The 26,486-nt window shown below is 41.1% G+C and overlaps 1 protein-coding gene across 2 annotated transcripts in view; it reads right to left on the bottom strand.

The window, feature by feature from the left end:
• Positions 1 to 26,486, bottom strand: part of pknox2 (pbx/knotted 1 homeobox 2) — a 41,968-nt gene that overhangs the window by 3,377 nt on the left and 12,105 nt on the right. For both annotated transcript variants that reach the window (XM_008293683.1, XM_008293684.1), the window contains 7 exons: positions 16,607 to 16,778; positions 11,778 to 11,963; positions 11,463 to 11,598; positions 8,777 to 8,874; positions 1,566 to 1,685; positions 1,300 to 1,376; positions 209 to 387 (listed from right to left, as the gene is read on the bottom strand). In XM_008293683.1, coding sequence (XP_008291905.1) covers positions 209 to 387; positions 1,300 to 1,376; positions 1,566 to 1,685; positions 8,777 to 8,874; positions 11,463 to 11,598; positions 11,778 to 11,963; positions 16,607 to 16,778 — 968 coding nt within the window. The remainder of the gene's footprint in view (positions 1 to 208; positions 388 to 1,299; positions 1,377 to 1,565; positions 1,686 to 8,776; positions 8,875 to 11,462; positions 11,599 to 11,777; positions 11,964 to 16,606; positions 16,779 to 26,486) is intronic.

The following is a 26,486-nucleotide window of genomic DNA, read 5'->3' as shown; positions in this document are numbered from 1 at the left end:
CCTTTAGGACACATCTGTTTCCAGAATATGAAACTCTTTGCTCTTTATTTTTACCCCCACATAAATACTGTGGAAGGAAAGAATCAATAGTGGCACCTAGTGGGTGAGATTTAAACACACAAGATGACTGTTAATGCATGCGTTCTCTAGATTTAAAAGAAATTAAGGATTATTTAGGGAGCTGGGATGTGCTTGTCAGTGTACATACTGTCTGAGTTGTTTCCTGTCTGGGATCTGTGAGTCTGCAGAACTCCTGCCACGATGGAGTCAGGCCAGAAGCGCTGTGTTGGACGGTGTTGGGACTTCATCTTCTTCGCTTTAGGAGCTGGGTCTGGATTACTGGCGTCTAACATGGGCTGCAGGATACGCCTACGAGCGTTGATGAACCTGTGAGAACAAGACAAGAGAGGGACGAGGGGAGATTTTAGTGAGTAACACGACGTTGCTTTGTGAGGAAAAGATTTTGTATAAAGAGCAAATATATAACAGTTGCTGTCTTGGAGAATGCACATATAGATCTAGACCAGTGTTCAGGTCAAGAATGTCAGAACATTGAGTAATTCTTTTGGATAACTACATAACTAATTGTGTAACATTTTCTGCAAATGAGCAATTTACTGCAGAAAAAATTATGTTACAATCAACTTTCTCTGCACTAAATACACTAATAGGCTTCTAATCTTAAGTCATCACATTTTTTTACATATAAAATAGCAAATTTTTGCTTTTCCAGCCTACGTTTTTGAAGCAAATGTGTTCAAATCTCTCCCAACTCTTCATGAAACAGACCTTAAAAATGTCCACTTAGATATAAAGCTAGACTATTTTGAAACAATGGCTTGTCAAGGTCTGAGAAATAATGTACGTAAGTGAGCAGTGAGATCTTGTCGCCAATACTTTTGATGTGGGAGAAATGGGCAGGTGTAAAGACTTGAACCAGTTTGATAGACTGTTATGGCCACAGGACTGAGTCAAAACATCGGTGGAAACAGTGCCAAGCCTTGTGGGGTGCTGCCAGTCAACAGGACTTTAAGGATCTGGCGTTAACATTCTAGCACCGTCGGATAGTCACACTGAAGCATGTCAAGAATGGAGACACAATTTGATCTAAGGTGTACTTTATGCATACGACCAGGAGATGGCGCCACAGCGTCAGCAATGTGCTGCCGGTATTCTCAAGTTCAATTTAAGCAAAGCCTCCACTCACATATCCACGACAATAATACCAACATGAACGTGTACATGAGACTTCTGTGGGACTGTCTCGTAACAGGACGGGGTTCGGCTACAGCATCCTACCAGTTGTTCACTTGCAAAAGGGTTAGACTTGTTTGTGCTGCAATCTGCCTTTTCTCGTCTTCTGTCGGATATGGGTGCTGAAAGAAAGAAAGAAAGAAGAAACTCTCAGTTCAGTCATTTATTTGTGTGTCACTCCATGTCTGATTTTGACTTTTTCTATCAAAATTCTTGCTCGCTGACCCCCTCCTTTAACACACCTCACACAATACTGTCTCCTTCTACAGAATCGCACACACATAAACTCTGAACCTCCCCGTCTGCCTCACCATGAGATGCTGGAAGAGCCAGGAGCGCATGATGTTGGTGGCGTGTTTGGGCAGGACCCCCCTCTTATTCTTGGACTTCTTGTCTTCATTGTCCAACAGGGATGACAGGTCCACATTTACCTTCACAACAGAAACGAGGAAGGGAAGAAGAAGGAAGAAAAGAACAAAAAGGAGCGGATAGTAGGGCATAGTTATTGTTGCCACGGAAACAAAGGGAGACTACCAATTACCTATCTTTTTTTCTGTGGCAAGGGCAGAAACACCTCCTCAAGTGTCACCATGGTAACTGAATTTGAGTAATGATACTTAAAATACAAAAAAGCAACACCCTTGACTATTCTGTAGCCTGATCGGTGATTCCACAACGAATTTAAGGAGGCGAGGGTCATACGAGCCTTCGCTCAGAAGTTTGAATTTCACAGTTTGCCACTAAATTAGTGAGGAGTTGATACAAAGCGGGACTGTGTTTGGCTTGGTGTTTCACTCGTGTTGAGCTAAGCCTCGCTTTGTGTTCAGTGACAAGTCATTATTCACATGTTATTGTTTTGGAGTGTGAGCGCTGAAGGACGAGACGCTCTCGGAGTATTGACCGCCGTCTCTGACAGCCTGCGGTGTACATATGGATATGTGTGTGTATGCGTGTTCGTCCATGCGCTTGGTCTGGCTGAGCCACACTTGAAACCAGATAGCTCACAATTCTTGTGATCACATTAGCTCAAGAGATGCTTTTTTTTTTTTTTTTAGCTACAGTCAAGGTAACGTTAAAGTCAGTAAATGGTTTAGCACATATTTGGTGACGGATGCCTTAGGGTTAGTCTGGTGATACATCATTCTTATTGTCAGCAAATCCCATAAAAGGCCCAAACAAAACACATTAACATATACGACTACCAACTACACACTGTGTGGTAATCCAAAGCCTGATGTAGCTTATCCTTCTTTGTTGTCCACAAACTATTACCATGTACACTGTAGTCTGACTCAGTCAGACGTCATCCTGCTGCTACAAACACTGACTGGGGCATCAGATGTCTATTAATCTGCCTAAACATAGTCTTTAAGACATGAACTATTTTCTCCTGTTTGAATAACTCATGCTACAGTGTCCAGCTGCTGGAAAACTACTGACTCTTTTTAATTATTATTTTTAATAAAACTAAATATTTGCAAGTCATTTCAACTTAAAAATCTACGTGTCAGTAGGAATCAGTGGGATTGAGGTATGTTCACACGACATGATATCAACCTGACAGATGTAGGGCACCTGAAGGGAAAATGGTCACTGGCCACAAGAAGTAATGATATATGTGACTGTTTTTTAAATCTTTTAAACCTTTTCTACATAAAGATAGGTTAAAGTACCAACGGGCCATACTGTCCTCTTGGTGTAACCAATGGACTGAACCATGTTTTTTCCTTTTTTGTTGTTGTTTTTTTTTGCATCGTTTCTTGAACTGTGTGACCCAGTCATAATCAATTATTAGTTTTGGTTTAATTCTGAAATGCCATTTAAGGTGATGTTTTCTTCACACAGTCACATCTGAGGAATCACTTCCTATCTGGAGACACATGTTTTAAATCACTAAAAAATATAAAAATTTAGGAGTAGGTTTTCATGATTTCAAGGGTGAGTCTTAGATCCATGGTTGGGTTAGATTACGGTAAACGTTAAGTTCCTACAGAAAGAATGCACGTAAATGCAACACCATCATATGTGGGGAAAAGAAGTGTGTCTGTACACTATAGCACAGTGTGTTTGTTTGTTTCATCATGAAGATAAATGTGTGTGTGCTCTGAGGCAGATAATATGAAACACAATGGAGCTTCAGCAGCAAACTATGTGAAAAGAGCTACTCTTCATCATCTTTTATGTCTGCATATTCATAAATATGTAACATATAACATGAATATATAATATGAGGAAAGAACTTTTAAATATGTCATTGTCACTGCACTTGTTTTGTTGGGGTTTTTTTTTCAACAAAGTGCTCATTTATGAAGACTAAAATATGTTGGAGACGAGAATATGAGAACTTTATTACAGAGACCCGAACATGTAATTGGGACTTAACTGGTTTAAATCACATTCATCAGATAGATTCCAGTTTGTTCATGTTAATGATGATTCTTCCACTTACACCAGACATAGTTCAGGAGTTCCACTGCACAACTATGTCTGGTTTGAATCATATTATTACCACACACTGCATACATTCCCATTGTTATGCAGATGACACCCAGTTGTATTTATCTATTAAGCCAAATGAACCCATTTAAGCACGTATTAAGGATATAAAGGCCTGGATGACCCGTACTTTTCTTCTCCTCAATGCACACAAAACTGAAGTTATGGTATTTGGCCCTAAACACCTCAGGAACACACTATCTATGCAGATAGTTACTCTGGATGACATTGCCTTGGCCTCCAGTTCTACAAAGAATCTTGGAGTTATTTTTTTTTCTCCAAAATATGTCCTTTAGCTACACATAGAGCACGTCTCGAGGACGGCCTTTATACACTTGTGCAGTACTGTCAAAGTCAGGAACATCCTGTCTCAGAGTGATGCTGAGAAACTCGTCCATGCATTTATAACTTCTGGACTGGACTATTGTAATTCTTCATTATCAGGATGTCACAAGAATTCTCTTAAAAGCTGATACAAAATGCTGCAGCCAGAGTTCTGACAGGAACCAGTAACAGAGATCATATTTCTCCTGTATTGGTTTCTCTTCATTGGCTCCCTGTAAAATCCAGGACAGAATTTGAAATTCTGCTTCTAACAAATAAAACTCTTAATGAGCAGCTCTATCCTACATTAAAGACCTTTCCATTAAAGAGTTTCCAGAAGAAAAATGGGAGGCAGATCCTTCAGTTATCAGCTCCTCTGTTGTGGAATCCAGTTTGGGTTCTGGAGGCAGACACCCTTTCTGCTTTTAAGATGAGGCTTCAACCTTTCCTCTTTGATAAAGCTGATATGTTGTAAATTGGCGCTATATAATTAAAATTGATTTCAACTGAAAATTGAATTTTATGTGCATAAGCATGCAGACAAAAGGCATGAATACCATAAAGAATGACATAGAACTGGGGTTGTATACAGCACAGTACTGTAAAGAATCCATAGACACATAAAGACAGATGCACTCACACACTCACAGAGCCCCCACCTTAACCCACACAATGCCCATAAATACACATTCACATGCACTCAGATTCCCCCTCATACTGCCCACACAAAACAAGGTTCATTACAGTTGCAGCTGGGTGTCATGTGGATAACCCTTCTCTTATCCCCCCCTCAGCCCTGGGAGTGGATGTGTTCCGGGGGAAAGCGAGGTTGAATTAATTGACGGCACCGAGCTCGAGAGTGTGATTACTTGGGGCTTGTCGGCAAAGTAGCGACAGGGCTGCGTTCAATTCCCAGCACACATGTCGCACTCTGCCTCGGCTGGGTCGCCGCTTCTCACTGAGGCCTCATCTGACTGTCAAGCACAAAATTACCTGCGTGAAACTGAGCCGCACTTGAAACTATCACTGACTCCCATAGAGCAGCGGTAAACTGCACAGCTCCCAGGTTTTTATTAATATCTGTAGGGAGGTGTTGAGCCTGTCGAGGCCACACAGTGACTGGCCTCAGTAGTGCTATGTTACCTCCACCTCTAAGTCATTACTGTGTTTTATATTTCCAGAAAAAGAAGGAAATGGTCAGTGACTTTAAATCCGAATCCTAAGAATAAGGTGGCGAACTTCATGGACAGGTTGACGCAGGTTCACGCCATAGACTGTATAAAAGATGGACGTAGCTCCCGTGACGTTAGTTTCTGCACTGAGAAAATGAAGCCAGGGTTTTGCTACTTCCTGGTTGACATCTTGGATTTTTGTAGCCAGTGATGCAAAAATCGTCGGAGGGGGGCGGAGCCATAGGAGCAGCGATTGGTCAGATGGATTGAGAGACGGGCCCTCTCTGCCCGCCCATATTTACCACCTTCTGCTCGCTTCATCTGTATGGTCGCTGCCGACTGTCCATCAAGCCAGCCACGCCCCTTGCCCCGCAAAATGTTGACGATTTTTCAAAAATTCAATATTGATTTATTTTCAGATTGGCCACCTGATCTCTGGATTTGACCATGAAAACTAATAAGAAAAAAATCCTGAGCTGTAGGAATGTAGTATTTCGTGATCACTTCTTTTCCAATTCAAGTCTATGGGAGCCAGTTTTTGGAGCCAGCAGCTAGTGGACGTAGTGATATTGCAGGTTTTTGACACTTCCGGCTTGGCTTCATTTATCAGGGCCGGTTGCGACGTCCATCTTGTATACAGTCTATGGTTCACGCTCACACTCACAGCAATTTAAAATGACCACTTAACCAACCATGCATGTCTTTGGACTGTGGGAGGAAGCTGGAACGTCCCAGGCGACCGCAGAACATGCAAACGCCACACAGAAAGGCCTCAGCCGATCAGTGAGGTCAAACCAAGAACCTCCTTTGCTGTGAGGCGACGGTGCTAACCGCCGCACCACTGTGCAACCTCATCTGTAATTCTAATTACAACCCTTGAATTTTTCCACCTAGCATCCGAGATTCTCAGGTATTTCATGTTTGCGGTAAACAAAACTGAAAAAGTACGCCGTTCTTCACTACTTTGGAGTTTGCATCAATAACACTGCCAGCTATGTTCACAATGCAGGTGCGACTGCCGGTGACAAACACATACTTTACTAGGACATTGAATTCCTTTGTGTTTTCATGCTCAGCCAACTTTCACACAATACATTTTGTCTGCTCTCCATTTGTATGTCTCAGTGTATTGTTGTGACTGTCTTTTAATGAGTCAGCACCAGAACAGAGCAAAGACCTTGTGACTCCGAGGAGATCCTGCATCCTTTGTGCAGATCTAACAATGGCTCAAGTGGCTGTTGGTCTCTACCTTTAAAGGGTGCTTTCTAATCTTTTCCAACAGAGGGTGTGTGTGTGTGTGTGTGTGTGTACAAAAGGAACGTCGTAAAGGTTTTGGATGCCAACAGTCCTCTCCCACCTCGATTAACCTTTAACAAAACAAGCACAGAGCTTTCTACCGGCTGGAAAACACACAGTCTTTTTGTTTTCTCTTAGTTAGTTTCTGCACAACTAATTTGAAAAGAAAAATTGTGTTGACTAGATTATGCTTTCTAATGAAGTAATAAGGGAATATTACTAAATGCAGTTTGGCAACCTGCACATATGTAGATATAAGTGAGTAACAAGCTCACTGATGATGTTTTTTCTTAGTCTTGCAGCAAAATATTAAATGTGAAAGAGAAAAAAAAAAAGTTTACAGTGACTGGAGATAACATGTTTAACCAAAACGATCTAACCAAGGTGATTTATGACACTGAGGTCTCTGGTATCACTGTGTTGGTCTGCCCACCATCCACCCCAACCACCTCCCGCTGACTCTAACACTGTTCATAAATGCATTGCGTCCCTCAATATAATCACGCCAGCCACTACTTTTATTACTCCTGACACTGGAAAAGCAACTTAGCCATATATAAATGTAATTTCCAGACAACATGGTTGCAGAGACACATCAGGGAGAATGACTTAAATAATAAAAGCATATTGTTCTGGGATACATACAGTTTAGCAGTTCTATAACTTGACTGTTCATTTTACTTTTTCTAAACGTAGACACGACATCAAGCAGAAAACTATTTCTCTTAATTGAATTGCTTTTGTCTTTCAGCTAATTCTAGGGCAAGCTGCATCCGCAAAGATCTGCGTGATACAAGTTCCACCTAAGTCTGGAAGCTTCCGCACAGATTCCTCTGCAGATGCCCGCATGAGCCAAAAATATGTTCCCACACGGACTGTTCGCACTGCAAGCGTGCCGAACGTGCATGTGATGGAAAAACAAACGGTGCCTTGTTACGAGGAGAGGCTATGTGAAGAGATTCACCGTCATCCACATCGTTTAAAGAGTCGCCGATAGACTGTGGAGGAGCTTTGATTTTTAGACACTCTTCAGCAGCAGTGGCCAAACACAGTGAGAAGGTCTAATTTCTTCAGTAATCCTGTGCTATGTGCACCCACTGTGCTCAACACACCTCAGGTATAATCACTGACGTGGTGCCACAGCCTAGTGTGTCACTATAGCCTGTAAAGAGTGCAAAGTCACAGCTTTTCAGACACATCCACAGGAGGCCGGTGCGTTTTCCTGCGTTCAGTATGAGGATCAATGTGACCAACTGTGTAGCAAACCTACGGGTACCTTTTGTAGTATGAAAAGAACCACTTGCGCCGCTTTCAAAGTCTGCATTGGTGAGCGCACGTGGACATGGAAGCTTGAATTGGCTCTTATACATTGACACATTTAGCCTGACAAGCTTTTCTGAACCTGACAGCTGCATTCAGCTCGAATATTTCAGATGATGTTGAACAATTATTGTGTGAAACTAAAGAAGCTCTGTGCCGTTTTTGCAGTTGACTAAATCTGTAATAATCTCTTCCTTTGAATAGTGTAGCTTTCAGCTAAATTTTTAATTAATCACAAAGAATCAGAATCAGGCTCATTCATATTCACAACAACCTAAGATTTAAAGAGGGGAAAATACAGCAAGTATCCTAAAACAACTGCAGAAGCCTTTTGAGGCTGAAAATTGAACCAGAAAAAAAAAAGGAAATATTAAAACCACAAATGTGTCCTCGTGTCATAAAAAATCCAATTCCAGGCATTCATGTGGGTTTCACTGCTCCAGAGCCTTTCATGCAAAGAAGATAAACCATTTGTGGTCCCAATATTTCCCGTCCATAATAATTCTGCAACACTTCTTTTCACATCTGCTAAGTTTGTCTATAGGTTGTTGACTAATAGGAAACCAAATGAGCATCTTCTGTAGCAACCTTGTATTTTTTTTTTCTTGCATCTGTCTGAACGGCATCATCAAAAAAAATCCTTCTATAAATGAAGAAGTCCTCACATGACTTTCATCTGCAGTCAGACCTGACAGGATCATGAAAGCTCCCCAAACATCAGGGGAATAAACAATTTCCATTTTGTTTGGCAGCAGGGGGCTGTGTTCAGACAGAGACAATGAAAAGGCACCCAGGGGGGTTTCTGTGAAATGTAAAGGGGCCCTTTTAATAATAACAAATTGAGACAGTGGGTGGGGAGGGCACAGGAGGGAGAAAATGCGTCGGCCAAAGCATCGCCGCTCGGGCGTCTTTACCTGCGAGTTCTGGATCTGGATGGTTCCCGGCGGCAGCGCCTGCGTTAACACTTGCCCTTGCGATGTCACCATGGCAACTGGCTGGTACAGGGTCCCACCTGAGGGGATAATTTGCCGCCATGAGTATCAAGTGGCTGCAGCAGCTACTGGCAGCCACATCCTGTGCAACCACCAGAGCCTTATTAACTACTTCTTGTCGGGCTCGCAATCAAGAACGAGGCAAACAAGAGACTAAATGATTAAATTCAAGGTGCGTTAATGCCCTTTAACTCAGAAAGAGAGAGAAAAAAAAAAGGAGGAGGAGTGTGTTTTTGCTGCCGGCTTAATTAGCCTTGATCAACACACTCTTATCACAGTCTGTTTGAGCTCTTCAATGTGTAGTGATCAAAGGCAGAGACATTGATTTATTTTGGGTTAAAAGGGATTTCCAGAGGGCAGGATTAACATTTCACTGTACAGGCTTGACATTATAAGAACCTATCAGCCAAGCACTCTGTGAAGGATACTTAGCACGACCCTCCGATACACATGTACACCAAACTCAGTCACGACACATATACATGAAATAATGGCGCTAAAATCTTTTGGGTTTTTTATTTTTTAGAATAGTGTTTCCTGTTTGTACTTGTGCTGAGTGATTGCTGGTTATTTTTCATTAGATGCTTACATGTGACTGAATGGACTGTTAAAGCAAAATCACGGTGAATAGTTAAACTGATGCTACATAGAAGTAAAGTGAGCATCATCTTGTGTGCACATGACACACAAATCATGTGTCAAATCTTATTCAATCATAAGACAAGTCTTCTGCAGAACATATAATAATATCTTTATATGTAAAGCAAGTTTCCAAATGAAGTTACAGAAAAAACTACAAAAAAATGGACAGAAAGCTCACATCTTCTAATGTAAATAAATAAATCAGATATGAAGAAAATCAATAAACATAATACAACACAAATATCAAATTAAACAGCTTGAAATTAAAAGGAAAGTATTTTTATGAGCAAGGCAGCAGCCCTTCAGATAGATTGATCTTATTCTTCTGGCTAAGGCATGGATAAAGGCTGTGCTCTGAACAACAAGACAGAAAACATGGACGACTTTTTGAAAATGTGAGAGACTTGAAAATTAAAACCGACTCGTCACAGCTTGGCTGAACCACCCTCATACATGATTGAAGAAAAAAAAAAAAGAGTGTAATATCATATGTCATTTATTTTGAGTGATAAATGACTCAGTTGTGACTGAGACAGATCAAAGCTAAAAGCGTGAAACCTTTTGTGGCACCCAGGTCTTTATTTCTGACGTGACGAGACTCGTGGTGCATTAGCGGCATCGCCAGGTCTCACATGGATGTACAGCTGTTTGTCGCTGGTGCAGAGGTGGAATTTAAATTTCTGATAAATGTGATTCGTAGCAAAAACAACTGGGCTCAGTATCATGGAACATCCCCTGTCAATCTTCAGGGGTCATGTAATAGAAAAAAATCAAAAAGTTATTTAAAAGTGGAGGGAATGCGTTGCTGAAACGGTGCTAAAATCCACACATTTGTTTTAAGATCAAAATTTTAAAAGTTACCAGTACACCCGCCATAACAATACAATAAAGTATGCTACTTTATGTAGTTTTGCTGCAGACAGATGACAGTGTGTTCATAGTTTTAAGGTAATGCCATTGAATCCGTGCACATTGTTTCCTAACCTGTGAGTTTATTTTAATAATCAGTGCGTACGGTTCATTAATCTGTTTTGTCGGTGTCCATTCACATGGATTTTCACGCAAAAAATTTTTCTTAGAGGGGGTCTGTTCACAGTGGGTCCTTGGGAAATGAGGCAGGTGTGGAAGAAGCACACTTCATAGTCTATGTATAAACAACATTTCTACAGGGTCACCATCTAGCCACTAACATGTTCCATACTGGATGTAACCTCAGGTAAAGTTTCAGTTTGGATTTTTGTTTAGCTAAATCCATCCATCTATCATCGACACACCGCTTAATCCTCACTGGAGTCGCAGGGGGCTGGAGTCTATCCCAGCTGACTCAGGGTGAAGGCAGGGGACACCCTGGACAGGTCACCAGTCTATCACAGGGCTACACTTAGAGACAGACAACCAAGCACACTCACATTCACACCTACAGACAATTTAGAATCACCAATTAACCTCAACATGTTTTTGGACTGTGTGGGAGGAAGCCGGAGAACCCGGAGAACCCGGAGAACCCACGCTGCACGGGGAGAACATGCAAACTCCACACAGAAAGATCCCGGGTGTCCTCACCGGGACGCGAACTGGCGACCTTCTTGCTGCGAGGCAACGTTGCTAACCACCGAGTCACCTTGCAGCCCTGGTTTGGTGATGCTAAATGGAAATGTAACTTGTCCACGGGAAAAATTAAAAAATAATGCTGCTGAGGTGTGAAACGGGTGTACTGTAACCATAGGAATCTTTATGTTTTTTAGTTTTTTTTATCCATGTGGGGACTCAAGAGTTTTATATAAAATGAAGCTGCTTGTCTGACCAGAACATCCTAAACTGCTCCACGACTTATGGATGAACATGTCGATGTTTATATTGTGAAACCAAACAGAGAAACTTGATTTCTAGTTCAAATAACGCCTTCCCCAGCTTTTAAATGTGACATTAAGTGTTTTGATGTTTGTGTAAGTAATGACATGCTTACCCGATACCACTTGAGAGTTGATGGTGGTCATGGCGACATTGCCCTGTTGCAGACCCCCGGCAGGCACCACAATCCCTGAAGGGTTAACAGAGCTGGAGACAGAGGTCATGGATGGAGAGGAGGTCTGAATTAGTTCCTGGGGGATCACAGAGGGAGACACTGGTGAGCAACTGTAAGGAGGGATCTCTACTGCTTGTGAGAGAAAATCTCTCAATGACAAACTCTACCTGGTGATAAATGACAATGTCGGGAAGTGTTACTTTTAGAGGGATACCTTTGAGGAACTGTAAGATCCAGACTGGGTCCATGACTGACCTGCTGCATGCTGAGACTGGTGTGTGATGGAGAATAGGGTCCACCGAGGTCATTGCGGAGGAGGTTGTCACTGTGCATCTTGGTCTTGAGGCAAGTGATGTAACGGTTGCAGAAATCCTTGCAGAGCTCATTGACCTTCTCTAACTCCAACAGGTGAATCCGCAGCACCTGAATGGCCTTCACCATCTGAGAGAAACAAACCATGGCAAAGACCACATTCAGTTCAATTCAATTCAGTTTTATATATATAGCACAGTTGACAACATATATCATCTCACAGCGCTTAACATAGTACGGTGAAGGCCTTATGAATTTTAAACAGAGAACCCAACAATCCAGAGTTGCCTTTGGACTCCCTCTGAGCAAGCGGTTGGCAACGGCAGGAAGGAACCGAAACCCCCGCCCAAATGTGAGGGGGGAATAAACCTCTGACAGAACCAGGCTAAATGAAACAATGAGATACTACAAAACTGAAACCCTTTATTCACTGTCTTAATTTTAAAATACTATTTATTTACCCATTAATAACAACATTATTATGATGTTAAGGCAATTTAGTATACAGATATTTTTGCATTTTTTTAAGTTTTTAATTTTTTTTTGAAAGAAAGATCCCTTAAGTTGTCCTTTAAGGGTATTTGTCAGATTCCACGATGATTAAAAAGGAAACAAAATGGTTGCCCTAGAGCCATACCAACAGATCTGTGCCGTTCTAATGAGGCGTAGCACAGATTTCAATCAGATGTAGCCTAAATTCTTCTGAAGTCGGTGAGAACTACTGTGACAGAAATTGCCATTTATAGAAATGACTTCTAAGTTTAGAGTTGCAGCATGAATTAATTGGTAATTGGCAAAAAGACCAAGTATAACTAAAACGTCATTAGTTATGTAGAATTTGGCAGATGAATAAAAGAACAAAGAGCATCATCATTAGGATTCATCTTCGGGATACCATGAATGTCTTTACATCATTTCAGGGCCATAGCTGCTGAGATACTTCAAGAAAAAAAAAAGTGGCTCTAAAGCAGTACACTGTTGCTCTGTTGTCTCAGTCACACATAATTAAAAGACTCAAGATACACAGATTTAAAGAAAAAATAAAAAAAGAAATGGTCAGAAGCAGAAGCATAATGGTGGGTCAACGTATACAGATCGCCAACATAAGCTTTCGATTTATTTAAACTGACCAAAATCAGTAAAGCAAACTCAAAACCGGACCATCATAACACCAGATGTACAACAACTGGAATGAAGTGTTTACAGTCAGTTTTCTAAGAGTGAAACAACGAGAGCAAGTGGCATGCAGCAATGTCTTTTATTGATGAGCGGGGAGTGACATTCAATTTTAATGTTCCAGAGATTCATATAGATTGCATGTACATGGGGCAGTGTGTACAACCTATATACTCCCAAATAGATCTATCAATAGATCGAGCCTCTACTACAAAATGATGGAGTCGAACCTGTTTTGTTGGGAGCTAAATATATATATATTGGATTTTATTGCGCACAGTGAACCAACTACCTAAGCTCAAACCTACATTTCCCACCTTTGAAGCTCTCGACTGCTTCTCACAGGTCCTCTTCAGTGAAAAGAAAACGTGAGAAAGCATTAGAAAACTAGTCAGAGTCTCTTTAGGCTTAAATTATTTTGACGTACATTCTGTTCGCAAGGGTGAAAAAAATCAATATCTATGCTCAAAGTGTGACTAAACTCCTGAACCCAGCAGTACGCTATGGCCTTTTCATGTTTGAATGCAACACAAGAGGGTAAGTGCCATTAAACTATCTGTTGGGCTTTTGAAAGGTCTCAGCACCAAACCCTGTTCAAGACTTTAAATGCCAACAGCAGAGTTTCCTGTTTAAGTATTCACTCGTGATGGGGATATTCTCAAGTCTACAAATGCTTGAAGACAGAATTCAGATCATCGAGCCACAAGAGCTTCACTGAAACATTGCTTAAAGGAATTGTTGCGGCAGTTTCTTATGATGAGGTTTCGAGGGCAGCTTTTACATAGCGATGCCCCCGATGCCGTCAAGGTAAAGACCACAATGTAGCTCTAGTTCTGGTCAGACCTATGCAGATAATTTGAATAAACGCAGGGGTCAGAGAGGAACTTGTGATATTTAACACGCATTTCACTGGAGTTGTGTTGCTAGGAAACAGCTTATTCCAGGTTCATTCCCTGACAGCTATTGATAAAGGCAACGACAGACAAATATTTGTATATTATGAATGTGTGAAAAGGTTAAAACCTATTAAAGAGTTTGAACGCAGTTTAAGGATTGTGTTTGCAGCACTGACAGGTTTTTAAAACATTTGCTACATATACAACATACAACGTAATTCTGCACTCTGTTCTTTTCAGCCGTTAGCTGACCATCAACAGCCTGGATTTTCTCCACTCGGAGCAGCACACTGTGGCACACTCCCTCAAAGTCACCACTCAAGGTCAACAGAATGGTCAGAAAAGTGCTTGGCCAAGGAGGAGATAAATCAGCTAATTAAACTGCGCTCGCTTAATCAAGGGACCAGTAACTCTTGCACCCATCACAGCCAGTCAGGCCCAGCCTAACATTACTGCCCTGTGGAAGAGTTAGTGCCCTCTGGGAGGGACGCCCGCACCCAGTGCCTCATAAAACACACAGATGCAGGGTTAATTGACTGTTCAGCACTTGTCGGCCTGCCATCCCAAGTACTGTAATGACAAGACTGCACTTTTTTTTTTTTAAACATTTCTTGTCCCTGCCTTTGTCTCTGTCTGGCTTTAACTCCTCCCCCTCTTTTGTCAGTGAACATGATCAGCATCCTCCTTCTCATAATTTGTAATTACTGCTAGCTGTTGTGCAAGGAGAAGGGCAGGGGGAGGATGGGTAAGATTACATGAAAAAGGAGGGAATGATTGGAGTATAAATGATGCAAACAGCCATTTCTACTCCTTTTTTTTTTTCTTAAGGGGCATTTCCACCAGCGTCAGACTCATTTTGCTGCAGTTTTCAAACCTAAATTTGAACTGTTCTGTGTGTTTCCTCTACAAAAAGAAGTTTGGAAGCTATAAAGCAAAATATAGCAGGGCCTAAAGCTTGAACCATGACTGTCATAGAGTATTTTATTTAAAGGGAAAAGCAATGAATTAACGCTTGTGAGTAAAAACATCTTATGTAGCACTTACATAGCTACTCAGCTCATTGTAACTTTATTAATATCACACCTTCAGACAAACATGTCGCCCAAAGTACTTCAGCAGAAACAACATAAAAAACAGAACTGATCTTTGCAAAACTTAAAAGTAATTAGACACAAGGGATGTCAGAGTTTGAAAAACTGTGATAAAAACTTAAAACGATGAGGCCCCTTAATGAAAAGCCAGACTAATCAGCTATGTCTCAAGGTGGACATTGCCAGAGTCTGTGGAAGAACGATGCTCTTTGTCCCAAGGATCAGACCAACAGCTGAGGATCTGGAAATGTGTTAGGTACATATCTAAAGATTATGCCAGAGAGATGGTGTCCGTCCATTCGGTGATTGAAAAACGAGTAAAACAGTTAAAATAGTTCAAATAAATTCTATAATAAACAGGCAACCAGTGCAGTGACTTTAAAATAGGTGTTATATGTATGCATTTCTGTCTGGTCTTGGTCAGCACACGCAGGGTTTTTAGGTTAACTAACAAGAAATCAATGCAATAGTCAAGACTAGAAGTTCTAAAGGCATGCTTTAGCTTTTTTTCTGTGAGCCTTATAGAGAAGTGGTCTTTTTTAGCAATGTTTCTAGGATGATAAAATGACACTTTTGGGAACTTAAAAAATGAGCTCATAGCCAAACACATCCCCATGTCTTTGACTGTGTACTTTGTATGATTTATCCCAAATAATAACTTTCTCTGTGTGCTCTTAAACCGGCTGTAGAAAGTTGTGTGACTGACATTCATTAACTTATGCCATATAGACACCACACTAACACATCAGTGTGGCTAAAATCACCTGGAAATACAGAAGTGTATAGCTGTGTGTCATCTGCAAACCTATGAAACTCAGTCTTAAACTTTCTGATGACATTGCCAAGTGGTAGCATTTGAAGGTTAAAAGGACCGAAAACAGAACCTTGTGGGACCCCACTGATTTTTTTGTCTGAGGAGAAATCACCCAGGGAAACAAATACTTCCAAGACAGTCAAGCAACTTTTAAAGACTATGCAGTAGGATTTTATGACCCACAGTATGATAAGATGCAATGAGATCTACTAGCACTGAAAGCGTTTTGTTTTTATTTTTTCTGTCATTGAATTACTCTGACCAACGCAGTCTCTGTGCTTTGGTGGGCTTCAAAGAGTGGCTGACTGAAAAGTCTTAAAGATATTAATGTATTTAATTGGGTAAAATATTTATCCAATCAAAAGGAACTTTTCTAAAATCTTAGATAGCTTTGATATTGATCAGTAGTTACTAAAAATTGAAAACATATTGTAACCATATAGCATAGATATCCAGAATTTCCTCATATATCTCTATTGGACTGAAGTTTTTTTACTTCTTTCTTTTGCAATAGAACGCTATGCTCAGTCCTTGCAGGTAAACAATAAGTCTCCCCATCTTGCTGACCTATGTTCACTGTAAAAATGAAGTCATAATGATGCATCAGTTCTTCTACAAAGTGATGGAAATCCTGGCTGATTCATAAGGTGACACCCAGGCTGCATGGGCCCTGAGTAGAACCGGTTCTAGAACCAGACCTTTTCTGGTGGAAAAGCAGCATAATCCTTCAACAAAGTGAAGCAGGTCCCACAAACTGATTGTCTAACATGTTCTTTGTCACAGTCGTTGGCTTACCAAGTTGTCCAGCTCCGGATCTTCACTGAAGAACGGCTTGTGTTCTCGCTCCTGCTGGTGCACAAAGTTTTCAATGTCCACATCAAAGCTGGCTGATGTGATGCATTCAGATCCCTGCGTGGCCTGCTCACATTTCTCAAACAACAATGCCAGCAGCGGGAACAACGGATGTCTGAGGAGAAAGACACAGAGAAGCACAGTAGGTGTCTGTTTATGTATTCTTCAGTGTCACATCTTTACTTGTCTATTAGCTGTAAATGTAACATAAGCCAAACCCGGAGCTTTAAAACACCTCATTTTTTTTACATCTTATGTCCCATCAGAGGACATTTAGTGCTTTGTAGAAGTTTTAGGAACCGTCTGCTTTGTGTCTCTCAACTGGCAATTTCCTACATTTCCCAGAAATCTTTTCCAGAACCCCAGAAAAGGGCTCACATGGTAGCTACCTTTTCTGTGGAAAAATCTCCAAGACAGAAACTGGTTAATGACAGACTTTTCTTAAAAGTAGCTTATTAAATTTGAAAGTCATTTCACATTGTTCTGCTTCCACCAGTACATTAAGTAAGAGACTAAACCACACGCTATTCATCACATCACAATATCGACTGAGTGCTTCCCATTGGTAGATTATCATGACCATGGATAAGCACAAATCCATGAAGGATCAACTAACCTATACATGCATTAGGATGATACCAATTATGAAAGAAAAACAAGTGAGAGTCAAATGCAATGTGGAGTCACAGCTATGAAATATAAAGTCACCATGACATAATACTGTTGCATCCCTCTGTCATTTCATTCATTCTTGACAAAACTGATGTTCTCTTACCCATCTAAAACTTTGGACTTTTCTCAGCAGCTCTGAGGTGAAGCAGGCAGATGAGCTTAGATTTGAAGTGTCTCATTCTTTCTCCACTGCCTCCATAGCTTCTCTTTCTTTCTTTCTAAGTTCACGCTTTGCTTCAAACACTGGTGTGTTTGTCCTTGTTTAAGTTGCAGTCAGCATCAGTTTATTTCCACTTGCCAAATGATTAACTGGCTATATGCTAGAAAGCACCCACGCGTCTTCTTTTCATTTAAAATATCGATTATTTGGCTCACTTGAAAGTTGTTAGGATTTTGAAACTTAACCAATCAGCAATAAGCGCAAAAGCTGAACCAACAAAACAAGTCATTCTCTGCTTCCATACAGCTGTGTGGGTCTGTTCAGTTGTGTTCTACTGTGTATTCTTAAGCTGAGGAATGCAGTAAACAATATCATTACTCAATATGTTCTTAACCTTTGTAAAAACACAGAAACTCATTAGATATATTTTCCTCTATTAGTGAATCAGTGTAATTAGATCAGCTGTCTGACTAACTGTCAATGTCAGAACCTATAAGTTCAGTTGACTACATGCATAAAGGACTGTTTACTCAACTTACTCACGTAAACCTGCTTTTATCTTATATATGAAAATAGTTGTGCCACAGAGGAGTCAGACGATCTTCTCTCGAACCAAAATTAAAACAGGATAAGGATACTGTAGATACCTTCTGTTCCCATTCTTGAATCATACAAGTCCTATTAGGTAACAGTGTTCCTGCTACAGCACAAACATTTGAGTTCGCTAAACTTAGAGCTAATTGACAGAGGTAAAAACTCTGAGTTGAGTTAATGTAAGACGTTATTCTAACTTGAAAGGTAAACAGTTGCAGGAAGTTAAATTGTTGTGTGATGATGTGCATGATGCAGAATCCATCAGCAAATACAAAAGGGTCCCTGAGGATACGTTAGGGTCTGTGTGACAAACATTTCATCCCTAAGTTTGTGAAAATCCTGCTTGGAGAACTCTTTTCTATACATGCGCAGCAATTCGTACTTGCGTATTCAACACATGCACAGCATCGCCCTTGTAGCGTAATCGCCATTTGGACTCTCCACGTTAACTTTACTGTTGCTAACTACTGGTCTAAGTGTCTTTTGAATTTGTGAAAAAAAAAAGAAGAGGAATTAATCATTATTTAAATTATTAAAATACTTGCCGATTTATTCTCTCTCAGCTGGCTAGTTGATCACTAACAGTTTCCGCACTTCAGTATTGATTTCTGCTCAGGAGACATAGTGAAGCTGTCGTGCATAATGAGGGTCATAATGGGGGATGGTTAATCTGGCCTTGCTTGGGTGGGAGGTGAAGTTGGCAGACACAAGAGCTCTGGACAGGAGAAAATGACTGACCATTGCAGGTAATAATGAAACCCCTCCTATTCTAGGGCAATACATTTAGTCAGAATGTGGCTTGTAGTCTTGCTATCTCCTAGTGCATATGAGTCTGCTTATTTCTACTGAACAATCCTCCAGGGGCCTGGGCACCACTTCGCTTGTGTGGTTTGTCTGTGGTACCGTATATGCAAAGATCCATTACTGGAGAGAAGAATTAAAGAAATACAGTAACACAAGCTCCACTCCAAAGCACTTCTAACGCCCTCGCTGTACTTTTAATAGCGTATCAGCTCCATGACATTCCCTAAAGGACATGCTGAACGTACGCACAAGGTTCAGCTAGAGATCAAAAAAAGATCTTTAAGTGGATAGGATATGGTCCAGTGACAGCGCGAGGAGTGTCACCTACATTGTAACCATCTGCCTTTTATAGGGAATGTCACTCACATAAGATCCTCCAGATATACTGTGCAATGGTCCATATTGCACTGCTGTATGTAGCACATGCCAAATTTTCATGCTTGGAAGAAAGCCACTGCCCTAATGGCCGGGGTGACCAGTACCACCATGCAATCAAATCTAAGAAGAACTCGGACAGAGGACTGGCTGAGGATAAAAAGTTCTGAATGCTCCAAAGAACATTTTTCTACATTATTCCATCATCTCATGCCTTCGTCTTATCGTTGACTCAGAGAAAACCTGGGGAACTTCTCAAGACATGTCCCGGTCATATGGATTATAATTAGGACGACTGGCAGTATGTTATATACAATAAAATGTCACGTACTTGTGGCATATTTCTTTATTTCCACATTCAGGGGCTTTAGATGTACAGTGGGCTTCTTTAAAAAGAAGTCAAACATAATGGTGATATGTTTGCCATATTAAAGTATAAGGAATAATCAAGTGTTACATATATTTCGCTCAGGATTTGAAATTCAAGATGCCGCCATGCAAACACTGCTTTGAGCTAAAAGCCACATCCAGGAGTTAAGCGTTCCCTAATCTGATTCTGCATTACATTAAAGCCCATTTGCGTGGAATTGAACGTGATTGTAGTATTTGTCAAATTATTCTGATTGCACAAGTGTTTGTTTGGAGAAAAATAACACAATCACGGTGACAGCTGATACAGTTTCATGCCTGTGAGGGGAGGGTGGTGCCTCCTTTTAAAATGAATGTAAATGTGAATAAAATCTAAGTTACTGAATCTCGGTTTTTTTAAATGAGCAGTGGTGCATTTGTCTGTTTGTTTCAGTTTGTTGAGGCTTGTGTAAAGGCTGTTAATCAGAGCTAGTTTGAACAAACTGCCCAGAAAGAGACGTCGCCCACAGAATTCATTCAAAAGCTAAACAACTGAACTGATACGCCTATTTCTTAGTCATTTATGTCTGTTTATCATATGCTTATATGTGGGGTCTAGCTGAAGTTTTGATTATTATTTTTTTAGATGTTATTATTAGTTTAACAGATTTTGATTTTTCCACTTGATTCTGAGCTGTCTGTCAGTCTGTAGGACTTTTTATTGATAGCACTTGGCTGATTTTAAAGAAAAGTTATGTGAGGTAAGTTTTTCCTTAGTTCAGACCAAATGAGCTGAACTTGAATAGTAACATGGCAGACTTTAAGCCAAACCATCACACTGAGATGTCATCAGCCTATTAAATGGCCCAATATCTGTACACATCAATCCCACACATATGGCCCAGAAGAGACCTCCTCCAACTTCCTGTAAACTCAGTAAATGCATTATCATCCATCGTGATCACTGATAAACACAAAGTAACCCGGATAACATCGGTGACCTCTTGCAGCACATACACTGGACATGTGTAGTGAGAGGATGTATTTTATTACAAACCATGATCCTTGTCCAGGCCTAACCGAGGCATTTTGGTGCCTAAACCTACCCAAATCCTGAATGGATTTTTAAAAAAAAAGGTAAGTGAAAGCAAAAGGCAAAAACAAGACTTAAAATGTGATAATCATCATCTGACTTGTTTCCTGGATGATAGTCCTCTGACTTCCCCCTCCTCCATCCCCTCCGTCATCCCAATGTGGATTTATGTCCCTCTTTGTAATTGCTAAATCGTGGCGACATTGCAAATTAAATGAAGTGATAACAACCAACTGAGCCTACTTGAAATTGGAGGAGGTCGCTATCTGGCCGCACGTCTCGGACTGATGTGCGTTGATAATGCCTATTAAATGATACAACATCCATTCAGGTGGACAAACTGTATAACAGTAAACTGGCCTTTTAGTTCTAAAGATAGACGTTTTTTTTTTTTTCACAGAAGACATTTTGAGATGTCATAACAGGAAAAGCACAGGTGCATTAATGATGGTTGCATTCCACTCAGGGGACGTCCTGCTATGGTGCATAGGCTCACTGTCATGGCTCAAGGGGACACTTAATGAAAGCGAGCCCTCATTAATGTTAATACTTCCAGCTGCACTCCTCCAAAAACTGCTCCCAAAAACTGATACTGTCACAGACCTTATAGGGAACCAAATTGCTTTTGCTTTTATTATAGGGGCAGCTGAAGAGAGACAAACCAAGGTTGCTGTGGTAAGGACTAGGCCGTAGTATGTGGTGCACATGCTCTACCACAGCACTTCAATCTAGGCTAGTGCTCCTTTATTTTTTTTTTTTTTTTTTTTTTGTTTTAAGAAATATTAAAATAAAGACTATTCTGGAGCAACTAAATAGCTTATTTGATTGTAGGAAATAGGAAAAGTGTTGAATTTTCTTTAGCTCCTGATATATTTTCTGGTTGCAGTGAATCTTCCCCCTGAGATCCTGTGTTTGTTCTTTCTGCAGGTGTCTCTGGATCTGTAGCTTCATGTCTCTGATCTGCAGTCGATGGCCTCACCATCCTCCAACATGCTAATTCTTCTCTTACATATTTGTCTGTTCTCCATCTGCTATCCTAATATCCCCACCCCAGCCCCTCCTGCTACCCCCCACCCCCTCATCCCCACTCTCACCCCAGCCGGTCGAGGCAGATGGCTGCCTTCCTTGAGCCTGGTTCTGTTGGAGGTTTTTTTATTTTCCCTCCCTGTTAAAGGGTTTTTTGGTTCCTGCCCACCGTCGCAGACTGCTTGCTCATAGGGAATCCCAAGGCAACTTTGGATTGTTGGGTTCTGTGTTCTTTGTTTAAAATGTGAAGTGCTATGGGATGACATATGTTGGGAATTAGCGCTGCATAAATACAATTGAATTGAATTGAACTGATTGTCCTACGCTGTTCACATTGCACATTTAATTGTGTGCTAACTTCTGTGGTAAGATGTCAAAAAGGCTCTCCTGTCTTCAATTAGTGTTTACTGTATGTGCACACACTGCATGTTGCCTTTATAGGGCAGTACAGGTGCAGAAGAGATGTTTCTACATAGGAGGGTCTCTGCAGCTTTCGGCCCCTTTTCCTTCTTCAGTTCCAGGTGTGAATATAGACTTTCCACAGCTTTGAACTGGAACTCAGGACAGGTATGAGGTGGCACCAACGTTTACAGGAACAGCCTCCTATTCGGCCCTCTCAGCCGTTCTGTTTTCATCGTAGTGTCGAGTCAGACAGCTTGGTCAATGATGTTAACTCCAAGTGCACCAAAAGCAGTGGACAATAGAGGCTTGTTATGTTTGTTTATGGCAAATTTACATTGAAGATGGTGATGATGAGAAGATTGCCACTCGACAAGGACGTCAAGAGGGCAGAAATATGGGGCTTGCTGCCCTTTACAGTCAGTTGGCTTCTGCAGTCTGACGCACACAAAAATTCTGGCTGCCCTAAAATGGCTTGCAAGGTCCTGAAATGAAAACTGGCCTCATGTGAACGAAGGGCAACTTCGGTATAAATTCCAGTTGGTCAATGCTGGATGCCAAAAAAGCCTTATTAAACTGAATAAAATACATATTGACTAGTTAGTGCCTTTTTCTGAATGTCTAATTGATTTTTACACTTACTGACAACGATGATCATCAACCGGAGGTGATATTTATCTCACACTTTCCTTTCACACAATGTCATTGTTTTGAACATGCACGAGTGTCTTAAGTGCATTTTGCAGGGGGCTGCACCGGCATGGAGGCAGGCTGGGCCCCTGCTCAGGCTCTAACCCATGGCTCTCATTTGCAGCCTTTAATAGTCGTCTATATTATACTCTAATCTGCCTGATCCCAATTTAATGCCGCTCCCTCAGCCAGACGTGGCAGGAATACTAAACAGGAGAGTCACGTGCAGAGTGGAGAGCCTCTGCCTTGTCTGTTTAATATCTGCTTGAGGTGGGGTGGAGAAGAATCAGGGTGAGGGAGGGAGAGAGGGGGGCTATAACTGAGAGCAAACAGGGTGACTCTCACTACTGCAGATGGTGTCTTAACAAGTTATTTATCCTCACATTCAGTCTCTGTTATTTTTATTGCACAAAGTGATTAATTCTACCAATGGGCTGAGATCATTTAACCTTTTTTTTTTCTCTGAGCGTTAATAAACAAGAAAGAGTACGACATATCAGCCCACCAGTGTCAACAAAATGACACTTTGCTTCACTTATGAGACGAGATGCTTTATAAACATCACGCAGACGCTGAGATCATCCACGAACCGACACATCTATTCACAGACATCTGCTGTCAAAGAGATGTGGCACTGTGGGGCCGGAAAACCCAGGGGCATTGTGGGTAGAACTACACAACACCTTTCATCGCACGAAAGAAGAAGAAGAAAAAAAAAAACAACAATAGCAGAGTTTAAAACAAAGCAAGTAGATCAATTAAGGGAGCTTACTTGATGACAGCGGAAGATCTTACATGTCAAAGACAAGAAAAAGACTGTGCATGAAGCTGTTGCTTCACACAACCCTTAAAAGAGAGTCAAACAGATTCAATAACACACGTGTGTATGTTTGCATATATATGGAGACTCACTGAGCACTTTGCTAGGAACATTTAATGCAAAAGTTGTGTCATAACTTTTATGAGGTGATCAAAATATCAGAAACACTAAAGCTTTACAGTACAAAACAGAGGAGTACCAAGATCAGGCGTTTAATGTCATTTACAGTAATTTGCAGTGGCATGTACATTACCTGAGATCTGAGAGTGAATTAAATGGTTGTAAAAGAGAGAGGCGCATACAGCTATTGATACACAATACGCACGGTGTGCTTGGGTTTTATGAAACTACCTGAAAAGCGAGCATTGAGAGACTCCATCATCCCTTAAACGTAAGTTAAAGAGAAAGACTTGGAGTGAATTGTTAAGACTTTCTGGGCCAAGAGGCAAATTGAAAGTGGAGAATGGGGACAGAGTAAATGCCAATGTAGTGGAGCTTCGGTTAATGTTCACATCAAACATCAGAATGGGAATAAAATGCAATCTCAGTGGCTGTGACCATGCCCTGATTGTTAGTGGTAGACGGATGCTGATCTCTTGAATTTTCACCACAATGGCCTCTCGAGTTCAAGCGATTTGAAGAACAAACGAGTGCAGATGGAAACATCTTGTTGATGACAGGGGTCAGAGGAGAATTGCCAGATTGCCTGGAGCTGACAGAAGGGTTACGCTAACAGATAACCGCTCGTTACGACCGTGCTGCGGAGAAAAGCAGCTCAGACTGAACACGTCCAACCTTGAGGTGGATGAACGACAACAGCAGAGGACCACGTCAGGTTTCATTCCTGTCAGCCGAGAACAGAAGTCTGCAGTGAGCACAGGTTCATCAACACTGGACAGCTAAAGATGACAAAACATCGCCTGATCTGATGAATCTGTTCGTGCTGAGGCTGTAGCTGCAAGGCTCATTATTTGACATCAAGAGCATGAATCCATGGACCCAACCTGCCTCTAAGGGTTAAGGATGTTTTCTTGGAACACTTTGGGCCCCTTCAAACCAACAATCATGTTTTAAATTCCACAGAGTGTCTGAGTTTTTACAGATCGTCCTTTATGACCACAGTGAGCACCCCTTTAATGACAATGAGTTCATGAGGCCTTCACTGTCACCACATCTAATATAATACATTTGAGAAGCAGCAGATCAGTAGCTTGGCAGAATGAATGGAATGCAATCATGTCAACATGGAATCAAATATTATTTCCAACATGTTATGGAATCCACGACACTGAGAACTTGAGGCTGTTTGAGAATAAAGCGAAGCCTTTCCCTACAAAAGCACTTGGTGGCTGCATATTAATAGAACTAGAGACAGAAAAATCTCTTTATTTCTACATGTAACAGCTACAGAGTGATACATCACAATTATCTGCTATGTTCCTTCAGTTGCTGCTTTTCTGAAAAAGAAACAATAAAGCATGTTTTGTTTAATGACACTGGGTCTAATTAGCATTCAGAAACAGTAAAGTAAATGAATCCGAAACGGCATTTGTCAGACTGTGCTGTGCCGAAATGTTTCCGAAATCTGAAAACAACTTGCACTCGTGTACACGATGAGAAGTGTACCTCGACAGCAGCTTTGTAAAAGCCTGATTTGGATACATTTGCATTTAATGTATTATTTTTGCATTTAAATTTCTCCTTCATTGCTTCAAAACAAGTGCTATACTTAAACATTTTAAAAAGGAATGTTTTCAACCCACCATTTTGCAGCTTACCTGGGCAAATGAAATGGTTTCTCTAGATTCTGTCTGATGATATATAGCCTTTAGTGGAGCTATCATAAAAGAAGCTACATCCCTATCTTTGTTCTCGAACGTCTTAAAGGAAATTTCACAGTAGGTGTTTAGTGGACATGTGATAATTATGGATTTTTTAAGCTGAGAATGGGGTAAGAACACTCAACCTCGGCACCAATGCTCACCAGCTAACAGGCAGATTTGGAATAAATGATGTAAAATGCTAAAGCTATGAGAGCAATCAACGTTTGCGTGATGAAATGTCCATCCTTAACGCCGTGCCATTGCGCACAGTTGGACGTCACCAACCGGGAGTGAGGTAAAAACACTAGCCCTCGGCGCTTTCTATGACCTTTACACAGGAAGTCGGGATTACGGTAGATGGGGTGTGAAAAGGCATGTATTTTTATGAACATGACCATAGCTGCATGTGTCTGCTTGTGCGTGTGCGAGTACATGGGCACCTGATGTGTGTTTTCCAGTCTCCCACTACCTCCTCCAACCATCCTGAGCACCCCCATGTCGACTGCCAGAAGCGGCAGGTCCTATCTGCAGTGCGACGGAGTGGAGATTGCCGGCTGGGGGATCATTACAAGGGCCATAAAAGAGCGATTTACAGGACGGCCAGTGAGTGGAGTCAGCACGGTCCCCCCCACCCTCGAGCACTGCATCGTGCTGGGTCACCAACGAAAAGCCCAAAATGGAGAATCAGAGGCCAGCGGGAAACGTGATGACTTAAACATGAAGGTGAGGGACGTGGCAGCTCTAGTGGCATCTGCTTTAAAGCTGGTGGGTCTAAGAAAAAGGGAATAACGTGCTGCTTGATTTTTGATGTTTGATTAGCAGCAGTGAAGGTAAAAGCTTGCACATCTTGAAATGGAAAACAGCTGTTACACATAAATAACTGGCTCCTAGTATATATACTTATTTTTCCATAGCCGGTCGGATGAACCCAAGAACACCTGAAGTAACAAAACATACGTCATTTAAATACATTTTAAAAAAAGTTGTTATTTAACACTATTAATTAAATGAAAGTGGAT

This window comes from Stegastes partitus, unplaced genomic scaffold, assembly GCF_000690725.1.
Source record: "Stegastes partitus isolate 25-593 unplaced genomic scaffold, Stegastes_partitus-1.0.2 Scaffold902, whole genome shotgun sequence".
NCBI lineage: Eukaryota > Metazoa > Chordata > Actinopteri > Pomacentridae > Stegastes > Stegastes partitus.
This window is presented reverse-complemented; position numbering and strand designations above follow the sequence as displayed.